Consider the following 16,338-nt stretch of genomic DNA (forward strand, 5'->3'; position numbering starts at 1 on the left):
TCATTCACCACAGAACACACAAGGCACATCTACAGGCAATTCTATTGCTTAAAATGAGCAGCAGTTTAATTCAAAGAACTGGTGGAATTTCAGGAATTGTCACCACGTTCTCCGACTTCTGGGCTTTACTGGTGACAAGGGATATGCAATCAACACTTGCGTGCCCTTGAAGCTCAACGAGTAAGGCTTCAGGGAGAAAATCCTTCATTGGATTGCTTCTAGGCAAGACGAAGGAAGGAGGCCACCAATCTCCCAGTCTCTCTCTCTCCACCCCCCACCATGACACTACACTCACCACAACTTCGTTGGACCCTCCCAATCTTCCCCACCACCCTCTCCCCAGGCAGTTGAGGAAACTAGGTCTGGGAACAGAGATTTTTACTGTAGAGTTTTAAAAATATACACCCTAGTGAATAGTGAACTTCACTCTAAAAATATCTGGCCACAGGCGAGATATTCCCACATTACAGCCTGTGATACATCTCCATTACTGCAGTGCCAGTTCCACTTTGATCAACAGCTGGTCTCCACCCTGGAAATCAGTCAGTTCCTCGCCAAGGAAATTTCCAGCCCCAACTCACAAGAACCCTGTGTCCCAAAAGGAGTCAACATCTGTCCCCATCCGTGACCAACAGTGACATGACTTCAAGAAATGCAATGACCTGCCCTAAGTAAATTCCAGGACCCCATCCTGGGTAACTAACTGGCTCCCAAAAGGGTAAAATCTAGTTATCCCCCTAGCAAATGTCTAGCTATCGGCCAAGGTATGCCCATCCGCAGCAAGTGTTCAACTATTTGTTTAGATCCTGTGAGTGTTAAATCATTGCACGTTATGGGAAAATCGGTTGACATTGGTCGGTCTGGAGATGAGATGGTAATGCATTGGGAATGCCTTTGAGCCTTGCTCTGGAATCTCAGGTACCATCAATTAGTTAATAACCTGCATCCATTTTTCATCTTTAAGGACACTTCATAATCGAACTTTAGTGGGTGCGTTGGCGTGGGGAATGGTCATGGAACAGCACAGAGAAGAACAGGTAGAAGTGGATGTACTTTTAACCATGCAGAATACAGAAACTCTAACCCAGCATCCGTTCAACCCAGGCATCTGTGATCCTTATGCTCTGTGTTCAAGTGACCCACTCCCTTTGCTATTTTCAGTCTCAATACTAGCTCATACCGCACCCAGTAATACTGCGGTCACCCATAGGGCATGTAAAAGAATTGCAGAAAAACATGTTAAACTTCGTTGTTCAGCTTAGAAAAGTGAATGACAAAATTTTTTAAGTAAGCTTGATTTTAACTGACATTGAATTGCAGGCTTTCATCTAATGCATTTTGGGTATTGCTGTTGGTCACCATTTCTCTTTCTCCCTTTCATAAACACATACATGTGTTGGCGTATAAGATGACTCCCAGAATTACCACTGCAAATGCAAGTTTTGAGCTGTACTTGCTGTTTAAGACTACACCAAGTCTGGCACTTACTGCTGACCAGTTATGCGGTCACAATATTTTACAAGCAAATTACCCAGTAAAGGTTTTAATTTTATTAGCATATTTTAAAATAAACTACCATTGGCTCCTTTAACAGGCCATTTAAAGCCTATATAGAGTGGGGAACATTGGGACTTCGCTGTTAAGGTTCGGATTTTAAACTTGGCGTATAGGACGACCACTAATTTTGGGGTAACATTTTTAAGAATCAAATATTATCTTATATGCTTATACTCTGCCAATCATACCTGTAAAGGTGTATGCAAATTAACATGTACTCACTCACACAAGCATATATACACACAGACATACAAAGACATAGAGATGCACACACATACACATGGACGCAGACGGAGAGGGGCTAACTATATTGTTAAACCTGGGTCCTTCCAACAGAGAATACTAATGGGCAATGATAGAACAGAAAGGCATTGTTTAAGACACTGTCAACAAAGTGCAGTGTCTCACGTCACCAGAGGCCATAGCGACTGATCCCCTCGCCTAGCTCCTGCAGCTGCGTTGGTTTTCATCTAGCCACTTCTCAATATCCAAGGCAATCCTTGTTTTAAGTCCCCAGCGAATTCCTTTCAAAACTTGAACCTTGGAAACTGCACAAATAATTTCCACTTCTCACATGCAATAGGTTTATTTTTCTGAACTCAACAGCAAACGTTTAACAATTCCTGAAACTTTTGGGCATGCTGAAGCGAATGACGGGAACAGGCTCAGGTAAGAGCAAGACATAAATACAACAAGATGAGGAAGAAATTAGATATACAGTAAAAGTCCTAAAATGAGGACTGCTCAGGGATTGGGTCGGTTTGGAATTTCTGGATTCTTGTGCAGTACATCAGTGGTGCTCATGCAAAACACACACTGAGAGTTTTCGAGAATTCCGGATTCTCGTGTGGTCTGATTTCAACCAAGAGTTGACAAGAAATCTGGATTCTAGGGTGCTCCAGATTTCTGGCAACCGGATTTTTGGACTTTTAATATAGAGTAGAAAATAATAGAAAAATGCAAAGAATGTTGGCATGACCCATGGAACCCAAAGCTATTTGGCATTCTAATTGGTCATCTGTGGTTCATTTGAGGCTTTGTCTTTGAGCTAACAACCGTCTTAACTGCACATTTTATCATGAACTGAAGAAGCACAATTTACCTGGCATTGGTTCTGATATTTTTTTGATGGACGTCCCACAATGTAGATTTGAGATGGAGACAAACCCAGCACGTTGTACACTGAGATGTCTTTCATTGATCCGTATGCAGCAGAAATTTTGATGTGGGACTGCAATGAAATCAAATTAGGAAAGCTAAAGGCTATTAAAATGCTAAAGGCAACAAAAGCACCAACAAAAGCAAAGTTTGCAAAATTAGACCAACTTTAAGTCTGGTAAAGATTCATTTCCCATATAAACCATGAGAATTTAAGATGTTGCTAGTACATATAATTTGAGCTAAGATGAAAAACCATGTGCAAAATCCAGAGATGCTGTATCTATTTCGACCAGTCATTTTCAAACTCACATTCCACCTTAAGCAATCCCTATGGCATCTGTGATTAGTAAAGATTACTTAAGGTGGGATGTGAGTGGGAAGGAAAGGTTTAAGAATCACTGCTCTGGACCCAATTGTTACTGAAATATTTTGCTTGAGAAAAATTGTCACTGGCCCATTTCCTTTGGAGTTATGAAACTGTCACAGAACGAGTCAATTAGGGACGATTAAAACAGTGGTTTCCAAACATTTTCTTTCTACCCACATACCTCCTTAAGCAATCCCTTACTAATCACAGAGCCCCTATGGCATAGGGAATACTTAAAGTGGTCTGTGAGTGAGAAGAAAAAGGTTGAGAACCCCTGCACCTTTACTATCCATGTTGTAATTGCACCCTCCTTTCCAGACGGCTTGCTCCATATACCGACCACCCTCTGTGTGAAAAACCTGCTCATCAGATCCCAGTTAAATCTTCCCCTTATCATCTTAAAACTATGCCCCTTAGACTCCATTTACCAAGGGAAAAAGATTGTGGCCATTCACCTTATCTGTGGCCTTTATCATTTTATATACCTCTATAAGGTCTTTTTCTGCGCTCCAGAAAAACAAGGCTCCAGCCTATCCTGCCCTTCTTAATACTCACTCTGCACCTTTCCCAGCAAAGTTAACAGCCTTCCTATATAGCTAGGTGATTGGAACTGCACACAATACTCCAAGTGTAGTCTAACCAATGTCTATACAGCTGTAAAAGGATGTCCCAATTTTTGTACTCAATCTTGTGACCAATGAAAACAAGAATACCAAATACCACTTGCAGGAAATTAGGTACTCATACCCATAGGTCTCTCAATTCTACAACACTGTCCAAGGCCATGCCATTTACCGAGCATATCTTACCCTAGTTTAACTTCCCAAAATATAACACTTTGCACTTGTCTAAGTTAAATTCCATCTTCCACCTGTTCTTCCATCTCTTTTCCAAGTTGTTATAATATTCTGTTATAATCTTAAATAACCTTCATTGATCAGTGTCCCACCAACTAACTAACTATTCTCATCCAAGTAGTGATAATAAACAAGAATTAACTCAGCTCTGATCCCTGTGATGTGCCACTGACAGGCCTCCAATCGGAAAAACAACCTTCCAGTACCAACTTTTTACTCCCCTTTTGAATCCAATTGGTTAGCTCACCCTGGATCCAATATGATCTATCCTAGAAAACCCTAGTATGAAGGACCTTGAAAAAGGTCTTGCTAAAATCCATGTAGACAACATCTACTACCATGACCTTGTCAATCCTCTTCATTATCTCGTCTGCATCTGCAAACACTGTCTTCCTCTGTCAACCACTGAATGATGTCCGACAACTGATTGAGGATTCGTCTTCTCTTTTTTTGACCCAGTTGAGTATTTTCTTCATTGGAAAGCAGTATCCCCTCCATTATTGTAACCTTTCTTCCTCTGGCCAGCCATTTTTATGACACCCTAAGGAAGATGATCAATTTAATCTCAATTTGAGACAAACCATTTTGTGTCAAATGGGCTAAGCTCTTAGCTAAATTACACTTGGCCTCACTTTTCCATTAGATGACTTTTCATCTCAGATATTGCAAACAAGTACACAGTTTTCTTTTAATAAACCTAACCTGAGTGACAACTAAGCATTCCTTGTGGTTTGATATTCATCTCCCTGACAGAACTCAGCATCTTCTTGAAGCTTACCTCTTGCACAAGGTTGCGTAAGAAGATTGTCTTTTGTCGCAAGGGATCATGGACTAGTCCTTCGGAGAAAGTGATCATACCCTGGGGGAAGTTATGTTGACCCAGCCAGGACACCACCCTCTGCTTCTGCATGTCTGGACGTCCAGTGACGTAAATGATGAGATAGCCCAAGTCCTGCCAGTGTCTTGAACAAAAAGAAAGTTCCCACTAATATAATGTCTTAGCACTGAGCAAATTACAGCATAGTCATGTGGCGATTGTCAGTGACTGGAACTAATTTGTTATTTATTCCTTAGACTGACAATGTTAAAAGGTACCATGCAGAAGAATGTGTGGATGACCATTGCAATGTGTGTAGTATAAGCAGACTCCAATGACAGTCAACACCATTAGTAACCGCTTCTACCTAATGCTCAAACTCAGTATAACTTCGTGCATCAAGTTGAAAATTCCTTCTTAAGTATTTTTTCAATGTTTATTAAATGAACAATTTTAAGGATTTAGTACCTTAGTAAAGGCTCTCAGGTCAATAACTTTTGGAACAATTCACTCAAGAGGTTACTTAAATCCTTGAGGATATTGACATTTCAATTTTTACAAATTGACATGGATTTTTTTTTACTGCATAATTAAAAATATGCAAAATATCTCCGCTATGTATTTGAGATGCTCCAAATTCATTGAAGAAACCTAGATGTAATTTTGGATTCAGACTCTGAAATGTAGTTACTTGATTCTACAATCTCAGGGAATAACAGATGCAAATTTAGGACCATGGGAAACAAGAGAATCGTAGAAAATCTGGAATGTGCAAGTCAACAGCTCAGGATTAGCATTCTTTCATTCATGGATGTCGCCAGCATTGATTATCCAGCCTACTGCCATCCCTAAAGTGATGCTGTTGAGTAGGGAGATTTAAAACAATCAATTTACCATATATCCCAGAGTATAAGATGACTTGTGTGTAAGACGCACCCCCTTAAATTTCCACCTAAAATGTAGGTTTTGAGCTATACCAGGTGTATAAGACTACCCCAAGTTTGCCACTTATTGCTGACCAGTGGAGTTATGCTGTAAAGCATACTACTAAGCAACACCCACACACACATGAGCTGAGACTTCACTGTTCAGGTTCGGATGTTATACTTGGCATGGGGAGCATTGAGATTTCACTGTTAAGGTTCGGATTTTATACTTGGTGTATAAGATGACTCCTGGTTTTGGGGTGACACTTTTAAGATTCAATACCATCTTATACACTGACATATATGGTAATTTTAATTAAACAGCACTTCCACTTTCCATACGATAAAAAGAGCTCGAGTTCCTAATGATTTGTGGCATTTAAATTTCTTTCATTTATTCTTATTTCTATTATCTATTTCAACATCCTGCAAACCTTTAATTTTAGCAAAGAAACATCTGAAACTTGCCCACTAAGCCACTGAATGCCAGAGACTGCAATTGCATTCTAATGGTAAATATTTTGAAAGTCAGTAAGATCAATCAAATAATAGCAAAAGCCAACAGCAAAAAACATAATCTCAGCAGGAATCATGGCTTGTGGGAGAAATATTGCAGGTGATACCAAATTTTTATGCAAAACCTATGCCTTGGCAAGTTCCACCCACAAAGGAGGTAAAAGCAGTTGCACACAATACCTGACCACATCCACTGCTCCTGCCCTGACCTTTGGGTCACTGCCCATGATGGAGACACTGGCAGCAAATGAGCCATCGATGCTGAAGACCACACATTCCATCCCTTTTGGCAACACAGTCAGGTAGCTCTCTGCAGAAGTCTGGTCTCCCCTGGATAAAGTTACAAAGTCAGACATTAATATCCCAAGGCATCCAACAATCAAACTGGTGCTGATTGGGTCATTCCAATTCCACTGGATAATCACGACACAATAGTCAATAACATTAGTCATCACTGCAGGTTAGTTACATCGGTGTTTTGCTCAGACCATGTTCTTAATCACAGCATTAAGTTTCATTTGAAAGCCAACTCTTTTCAGCACATATATTTTCCTAATCGGTTTTTCCAAAACTAAAACAATAGTTAGTGGTTCATAAATAAGGAAAAGCTTTGCAGAATCTTAGACTTAGCTCAAATAAAATTTCAGAAATCTAATCAGTACAATAGCTACCATGCAGCAGAAGTAACTAATTAAGATCAATAGTTCCGACAGGGGATGAATCGTATTGTATATTTTGGGTACAGAGACTACTGATCACTGCATGGACTATTAGAACCTAGCCATGCCCCTGTCAAGGGAAGTGAGAACTGTAGACAAACACAAAGCATATTTTTATCATTCGTATATGCTAAGTTTGCTTGAATACTTCTGTAATCCAAAGTGATACTTTAAGCCTTCGCAGTTGCAACAGAAAGGATTATAATCAAGGTTACATCAAATACAATTGAATTTCAGGGAGCAATAGCGTCTGCGTGGATTTCCTCCAAGTGCTCTGGTTTGCTCCCACCCTCCAAAACGTATTGGGGTGTCATTGGAAGGCATGGGCTGAAAAAGGCCTGTGACCATGCTGTCTGTCTAAATTTAAAGTACCATATTGGAAACTTTTAATTGATTCAAATCAGAAGCTATTTACAACTGAAATTTGGACTTGGCACTCAAGCATTCTCCATTAAATATATCTTGCAGTCAATCTTAACATTAATTTGTTACAGCATCACGTAAATTAGCACAGTTTATTCTGTAATACAAACTTTTTTGTTCCTCAGATCAAAAGGGTGAAATTCTGTGTCATTCTCCACATATGACGTGTATTTACCATTTTCATATCAGATTTTAAGCTTCCCGCAATTATAGAGGTTGGAACAAGGTTCCTTTCTTTGACCTTGCAAGCCTTCCATGAGACACGAGTAAACAGCGGGGATGCTGGAAACCATATATTTCCTTTGAGCATCCATGCTTCTACAGCAGTGAAATACATTGCATAAGGTGGAGCATAAGTGCTTCAATTTAATATTTTTAAATTTTATTTGCAGTACAGTAGAAGTCGATTCTGGCCATTTTGACCCATGCCACCAAATAAACCCAAATTAACCCAAACATTTTGAAGTGTTGGAAGAAACCAACGTGCCTGGAGTAAACTGAAGCAGACACAGAGTGGACAAACAAATTCCTTCCAGACAGCACGGGATTCGAACCTGAGTCGCTGACATTGTAATAGCATCGCATTGACTGCTTTGCTAACCGAACTGACACTGAAATGCTCATTTTGTGACATGCAGATGCCAGATGTCATTCGTCTTCATGCAAAAGATGGCATTAAATGAACCACTTTTCAAATATTATTCGACAGAATCAGAAGAAAACCATTGCTTTCCATTGGATACTTGCTTGGTGGTGGTGAGGTGTGGGGAGAGGGAGGGGTGGGGGCTTTTGTCAAAAGCAAACCTCATTGCTGAATGCCTCATTGCACTAGCAGCCGATATCAACCTATTAAAAAATACATCCTTAGTGCAACTCTCCAAATTTAGAAGGAAAATGAGGTATTGATCCAACGTGTCAGACAAAAGTTTCTCTGTCTATCAAACAAGCTGAACTCTACATCTCAAACCTATGGCTGAAGGAATTGATAGGTCCCTGTAGAGAGCTACAACCAATTTATCACAAGGCCACACACCAATCAGAGAATCTTCATTTCATTTTGCTGATGGAATAACATGTACATTATATTGCCATCCCTTTATCTAAGTAAGGAGAGGATGAGTGATTCACTATGACATGTTCTTATGTAATGGGCACCCTCTTACATTGTTTTCCAAGTTATATGATCGTTCAGTATATTGATAGCATTTCTATTTCAGATGTGGAGGGTATAATCACAGCACTTTTCCCACAGGAAAGGGCAAATTTGAAGTGGGATTAATATAGGATTAGTGTTAAATAGGTGGTTGATGGTTGGAATAGACTCAAAGGGCCTTCTCTCTGACTGATAAACACAACAAATGTCTCTCTGAAACTGGCACAGCACTTTAAAAAGCCAAAAAAAGATAACTGCTAGAAGAAAGGAAGAAAATGGAAATACTGAAAAGACCATAACAGTTTTATTTATTTCCTTAAATGCAGTAAAACATTCTATTGCATTTTGCACGAGTTCTTCAAAATAACGTAGAAGCTGGTCATAAGGGGATATCTGAGCCAGTGAGTAAATGTTTGCTCATTGAGGCAAGTTTCTAAAGGGCCCGAAAGAAGAAGAGTAAAGCAGGGTAGCAGAAAGGTTCCAGCGTTTAGGTTGTTTGGAACTAATGGCTTGGTTATCGATGGTGGAATGATTAAATTCAGAATGATGCAAAGACAGTTAAAGGACAACATACTTCATTGAAGATTGCTGGGTCAGGGGAGACTGACCAAACTGAGAGAAGCTATGCAATGAAAACAAGAATGAGGATAGGATTTTCTACAGTCAGAAACAAAGGAATACATAAAGGGGATCATGGATATGGGGGGGGGGGGGGGGGGAGCAACTAAACAAATATTTTTAAATACACAGAAACAAAGGAATACATAAAGGGGATCATGGATATGGGGGGGGGGGAGCAACTAAACAAATATTTTTAAATACGCAGAAGTGCTGGATACACTCAGCAGGCCCTGCAACATCCATGGAAGGCAAAGATACATATCCATTGTTTTGAGCCTGAGCCCTTCATCAAGATGTGTGCAAAAAACAGGCAGGTGTTTGAATAAATAGGTATGAGTTGAAGGGCTCAGGCCTTCAAACGTTGGTGATGTACCTTTGCCTCGAGGACCTGCTGAATTTCTCCAGCACTTTTGTGTATTTCCTACAGTCACAGACTTTCTTAGCTCAAACAAATACTTTGGTTCCGTTTTCATGGAAGGCGATGCAAGTATCCTTGCTGAGTTGATAAAGAACCAAGAATCTAATTAAGGTGATTTGATTAATCTAAAGCAAATTTGTGTGTGAGGAAACAGTGCTGGAAAATTTAATGAAGCTCGAAGCCAATAAATCCCCAGGGCCTGAACATTTACATCACAAAATGCCAAAGCAGGTAGCCATGGAAATTGTCGATCTATTGGTTGTCATTTTCCAGAGAGCTACAGATTATTCAACAATCCCTGCAGACTGGAGGGCGGCAAATGTAACCCCACTGTTTAAAAACATTAGGAGAGACAATAAAGCAGTAACAGAATGCAAGAGACTATTATAAATGCAGATATAACAGGGTATTTAGAAAATATAACTGGGAACAAAGCCAACATGGATTTCTGAAAGGGAAATCTTGAGGGTTTGAAGAATGTAAATAGGTGCGTGCATAAGAAAGCCTCAAATTTTCAGAATCTTTTCAACAGAGTAACCATTAAAAAGATTCATGTGCAAAAAAAAGTACAGCACATGATCTTGAAGGGCTACCTTTCAACGAAGGACTGAACATCGGTTAAGAGACAGGAGGAAAGAACAGGAAATAAATGGGCCTTTCTAGGGATAGATAGATAATAATAATAACCAGTGTGGTACCAAGTGGATCAGAACTCAGCCATTCAAAACATGCATCAACGATAAAATGTAAATGCTGGAATACACAATGTATTATGAAGGTGACCTTGTTTGAGCAGGTGGGCGAAGTCATGGCTGTTACAATACAACATGGATAAAAGTGAACCTATCTTCTTCATGGTGTAGATTAGACATTTACAAGCCAATATATTGATGCAGCAAACAGTTACCAAAGCAAAAAGTATGTTCTCCTTCATATGAAGAGAATCTGAGCAGAGGAGCAAGCACGTCTTGCGACAATCTTGACACTGATAAGACTACTTTCAGAAGAAAGTATTCAACTTTGCTCTCCTTTACCCAATAAAGGATATTCTTGACATAAGCAAGAAGGTTCTTCACACTGTTTCCTGGAATTGCAGGACGGTATGAAGAGAGATCAAGGCAACTTGATCTGTCGTCACAAGCCCTGAAGAATGATTGGGGATCCAATTGAAACTTAAAATCTTGACAGAACTAGACAGGATGTGCGGTGTCTCGAACCAGGGAGTCACAGTCTCAGGTTATGCAGCAATAAATTTAAGACCGATATGAGGAGCCATATTGTTGTGAACTGTGAATGGCTGCAGAAGCAACTAACTGGACATTTTTAAGATGCCAGTAAAATTCATGACGCAAAGGACATCAAGCAATATGAGGAGAAGCAGGAACTTGGCACTGAGATAAACGATAGACTGCAGTTGGTATTGAGGAGCATTAGGACTGAATGACATATCCCTGCCCTTATTTTGATTGTTTCTGTGAAGCACTGCTGAACCCGGAGACAGTGCAAGCCAACATGCCCAGTGATAATCTACAAACCTGGCTTTGCATGATTGGGACCTGAGCAGCAAGCAGCAGCTCAGGGAAAATAAAAGAGAAAGGAGACAAACAAGGGAGATGCTTGAAAACTGGAGCAATGGACAAAATGCTGGAGGAACTCAGCAGGCCAAGCGGCATCCATGGAAGGCAAGAAACAGTCAATATTTCAAGGCAAAACCCTTCATCAGGACTTATCCTTCTACAGATACTGGCTGGCCTGCTGAGTCCCTCCAGCATTCTGTGTGTAAGAATGCCACTTGTCATCAACTGAACTGTTTCTTAGCCTGCTTTAAATCTGTAACCATTAATGGCCTCCTCCAGCTAACGAGTGAGTGGACAAGATGGTGGGTTAAATGTTTGTGATGACGCCTTTCATCTCAACACTTGAGGAAAAAAAGAAATTATTGGAGGGGAACTTAAACCAGGCTCATTTATTTCATTTGATTTCACCATTTTACCAGTAAGTGAACAATTGATTTCCTTTCTTGCCACCTTCTCTTTTGGAGATCTCATAGCAATAAGCTAAACTTTGCAATTATTTTATGAATTGTTGGTGAGTTTAGATGCCAGCTCATCATAAAATTTTAGATGGGAATAGAGTGGGTGGGACATTTTGGACGGCACGGACAGGGTTGAAGGGCTTGTTTCCATGCTGTGTGATTCTATAAAACTTTTAGTGAGGATTCCAAGTTTAATCAGTTGTTGCTGATTGGGCAGGATACCTGAATTTTAATGACTCGGCTCTTAAACTAAAGTGCTCGACTTGGATGAGAGAAGATCAACCTTGAAGAGGTCCCTCTGTTCAAAGTAGGAGGTGTTTGCAAATAGAAAATTATGAAATAAAAGATGGGCTGGGGGTGAGTTGATGTGTTTCTATTTGTGTCTGCCATCTTCCACTTAACCTCCATTTTGTTGGAAATAGAAATAGATGGCAGAACCATAATACCCAGCAAATGGTAACAATGTCCATCCAAAATATTTACCATATTTGCTCATGTAATTGTCGAGTTTTGTGGACCAATTTTTCGGGTCAAATTTAGGGGGTTGACACAGATATTACTTTTGATCACAGTAAGTACCTGCGTCATTCAAGGCATTGGGAGCTCGGATGGCTGGGCCTTCAGGGCATCAGGAACTCAGAGAGATGGGTGGCCGAGGAGAGGCTTCATGGTTGGGCCATCAGGAGCCCCCGTGTGTGGATGGTTGGGGCCAAAATAGGGCGGTCAACTTTTACATGAGAAATACGCAATTTTTGGGCCAAAAATTGGGGGGTTGACTTTTACATGGGATCGACTATTCATGACTATATATCATACATGGTTTGATTTCATTTGCAATATATTCGGAAAGGTTGATAGGTAGCCAAGGAATATTTGGTACAAAAAAAAAATTATAGGATATTCTGCAGGTCAGTCAGCATCTGAAGAGACAGAAATCAAGTTTTCAGGTTTCTGGTCAATGATACCTCATTTAAGATAAAGCATCCCAATGGCCTGCAGCCCATCTGTACGCAAAATACCCACTCACTCAACCAGCAGCATATCATGGGGTGCAGTATAATCAGCTACAAGATGCAGGGGCACAAATCGCCAATAGCATCTTATGAGTGTACTATTTCTACCATAATATCAAAGGCAATGGACACCTGAGGACAACCCTCTTACGAGATCCCCTGACAACTCCACACCATTTTACCATGGAAATGTGTTGCATTGTCAATGGGGTAAAGTTCTGAAATCCTTCATGCAGTAAGATGGGGGAAATAACTTCACCCCTTACTGTTCCAACAGTTTAGGAAAGGAACTCACTATCAGATGTTAGATCTAGGAAGAAAATCCTGAACTTCCCAAGGATCTCCACACCAGGTGAAAGAATAAAGTAACATCGGGAATTTGTTCTCCAAATCAGCGGTGACACGAGGATAGTCAAATGTTCAAGACTGGAATCAAAATCAATTTCTTGGACAGTGAGGCAGAAAGGATCATTATTCCACTGTCTATTTCAGTTCTGAACAGCAATTTAGCTGTTTTAATTGTAACACATTTTTGTGTTTCAAATCTAGGTTCATCTCTATCAATGAATTGATTTAACTGCTTTATTTTTAAAAAAAATATTTGTCACAATAAAACCCTTTGAATCAATTGTGGCTCTCACCGGAGTGAATTGGATTTGGTGAAAGTCGGCTTTACTGGTGACAGCAACCATGGGGGATGCTGAGGTCCTGCCTGAAGATGACAACAATTGCTTCAGCGTTGACATTGTAACTCACTCAACGTTCAGCTCGCACTACTGGTGAGGTGCTTGTGGAATCCATTTGTGTCAGCTGCCAGTTCACCATCGCCCAGGTGTGGATATGGCAGCACTGCAGAGCGTAATAAAATCCTGCTTCCACTCATTAGCATGTGCACGAACTGATGCTGCAGCTTCACCGGGTCGTTATTTCAATTTTTGGGACTGCACTTCCACATTTCGCACTGGACTAGAGGCTGGAAATTGCTCTCGGAACTTAGTAAGCCAAGCAGCATCAGTGCGAGAAAAGGTCTCGAACCCAAAACTCCAACAGTTCTTTTTCCACTGTTGGTGGTCAACCTGCGAAGTTCCTCCAGGGATCTTTCCTTTGTAAGAACTCAGTCTGGCTTGAAGTGCTTCAGAACATCTCTTTGATTTGAACCACTCACAGAGAGAATTGTGTGCTTTGCTTGCCTTCAGCGCTTTACCCATATATCCAGCATGGTGCATCAACTGAGTGAGAATACCTGGGGGTAAGCACCGGTAATCAGTTGAGTTTCCTTGTCCTTGCTCAATTTGATGCCAAGCGAGCTCCACAGGCAGCCCTCAGGGAAACCCTTTCTTCACCTCATGTGGTTGAGATCTCAGTAGTATAACAGAAAACATGATCATTATGTTTATCTCCAGGACTACTGTCCACATGGAAAAAACTACATCCTGGTCCATGGTCCATGGCCTCCTTGATGTCTATTTTACTCCCATCTAAAGAAAATCTACCTTCTCATGTCGATTTAAGCCCTCTAAGCTTGGTGGAATACCAACCTAGATTAATTCAACCTTCTTTTGCGTAATGTGCGCCAGGTATCAATGAGCAATATTGGTACGGACCTAATAAATTTAAAGAGGGCGATGAAGCAAAATCAATGCATCGCCACTTCAAAACAGGCAGAACCTAATCAAAGAGCTTCACACACCAATGGCTTCAACCAGTGGCACTCATCAAAGGAGTATTTATTCCCAGCTGTGTGTACCTTACAACCATCTTCACAGGGTAAACGCCAACACCGAGCTTCTTCTCCCCTGGTATGGTGTACAGGATCCTGCCGCTATTGCTGGTGATTTCCGTGTCAAAATACACCCACCTCCCTGCGGGGGGCTGCGTCAAGAGCAGAATGTCAACCTGTACAGCAGAGGAAACAACAGAGTGTGAAAATGCTGCCTTGGGAGGCCAGAATGCAACAGTGCTTACAAAGGAAATCTTTGCTTTGTCGTATGCCCGACATTTTTGCCCCAAGGATGAGAACTGCTTCACGCTGTGGCTGGCAGAAGGCATTGAGTGCTTCTGGATGGCCGCATTATTGAACAGAAAACAGACTCAAAAGTCTCATTAAGGTAAGTAATGTTGATCTTGTTTTTATATTAGATCAATATGTCGTGTAAAATGCTAAATATTTCTATCTTAACATTGTTGCAAGAATTGAATGAGGGTACAAGAGGGGTATGGCCCATCTGAACTTGTGCGTGTAAAAGTTTGGCCACCCCTGATCCACAGCGTAAAGCCCATTACCAATGTCCTCAATTAAACAGGATTTTATTATTCAAAAATCTAAATCTTCCCTCTTATCCACAACTCTGGGAGGTAGATTGCAGCATTCACTATAATTACAGGCTCATGCACAATCTTTTTTCTGAGTTTACACACGTTCAAGGTTGTCCTGCATTATACGAGCAAGGCACTTGATGGCAAACAGATCAAGGTTTCTCTCATGGCTCTTTCAGGAAACTGTCGCTGGGAGCTATAAATAACACAAAATCTATTTTGCATCCACTCCTGCAGACACTTAAAATCATGCCCCTGTGCATTGCTGTAGAACAGAATAAAAGAGCTCCCATCCCATATAAGAGTAAATTTCTCTAAGGTAAACAGAGATTGACAAGTGAGGTTCCTTACAATTTTCCAAACAAACATAATATTAACCTAAGCATTCAGCAATGACCTTTAATTGATTAAATACCTCCTTCTGGACACACATGACTGTTTGGCACATGTATTCAAGGGAGAAACTTGTGTGTCCTTTTGTGTCACTGGTGTAGCATTTCGACCTGGCTTGACATCTTAGTCAATTATGAACATTCTTTAGTTCTATTGCATTGTATCAAGTGATAATGCGAGAAATATTGCAATTATTTACTGAACCAAAACATCTGTAGAGTAAATTTACTTCTGCTAATTAAATAGAGGACTGTAAATGTTCCACTTAAATTGGTGCTTGGACCATTGCCAGCACTGGAAACCCATAGATTATTTTTAGATATATTTACTTTGGATCGCTATGTATACAAGTCATTTGCACGTAGGGTGTTGTGTGTGTCTGAGTCTATGGTCTGGAGATATGCTGTTTCCTCAGGTTGTATATGTATAATCAGCTGACAAAAAAATTTCAGCTTTTCCCACTCGATACATTCTCCGATCAAATGAAAACATGGGTAAGTGGGTAGCAGTCTCAATGGATTCTGGCAAACCAAATTAAAAAAGGACATGGAGCAATGTGTGATGTTGGTGTGGGGCTCCGCAGGTTTCCCCAGTGACCCCACGAGATACCTTATCATGTTTCATTATGAAAAATGGAAGAGAAAAAAACTATAATTTCATTTAAAAATACTTCAGCTCAAGTCCAGTCAAATTATTAATCATTTCATATATTACTTACATGCTAATGTAGAATGATTGTTAAGTAAATTAGTATCCTTGCATTTTCCCCATTGAAGACTTGATGAACAATAATTATTGGTATTTGCTCTCTATTGAAGTTTTAAAGTTTATAATCATCACAAATTCTCAAACTGAAAATCAATGGTTCGTTCCTTTGTCATCTCATTACAGAATAATTCTCAATCAGCATCTGGAGATTCTTTCTCAGGGCACTGTTATATCCCGAGGAGAAAAAGAACTGGAACTGCTTGTAACTGAACAGTGGGGTGGATAGAGGCCGTCCACATGAAAACGGCAGACAAAATTCAGAGAGGGCTCATCAGATT

At 40.3% G+C, this 16,338-nt stretch overlaps 1 protein-coding gene across 8 annotated transcripts in view; it reads right to left on the bottom strand.

Moving 5' to 3' along the window:
• The window catches only part of pitpnm3 (PITPNM family member 3), a 432,302-nt gene that overhangs the window by 6,141 nt on the left and 409,823 nt on the right, over positions 1–16,338 (bottom strand). For all 8 annotated transcript variants that reach the window (XM_069910690.1, XM_069910695.1, XM_069910688.1 and 5 more), the window contains 4 exons: positions 14,331–14,479; positions 6,382–6,531; positions 4,721–4,904; positions 2,660–2,788 (listed from right to left, as the gene is read on the bottom strand). In XM_069910690.1, coding sequence (XP_069766791.1) covers positions 2,660–2,788; positions 4,721–4,904; positions 6,382–6,531; positions 14,331–14,479 — 612 coding nt within the window. The remainder of the gene's footprint in view (positions 1–2,659; positions 2,789–4,720; positions 4,905–6,381; positions 6,532–14,330; positions 14,480–16,338) is intronic.

Source organism: Narcine bancroftii, chromosome 14, assembly GCF_036971445.1.
Source record: "Narcine bancroftii isolate sNarBan1 chromosome 14, sNarBan1.hap1, whole genome shotgun sequence".
NCBI lineage: Eukaryota > Metazoa > Chordata > Chondrichthyes > Torpediniformes > Narcinidae > Narcine > Narcine bancroftii.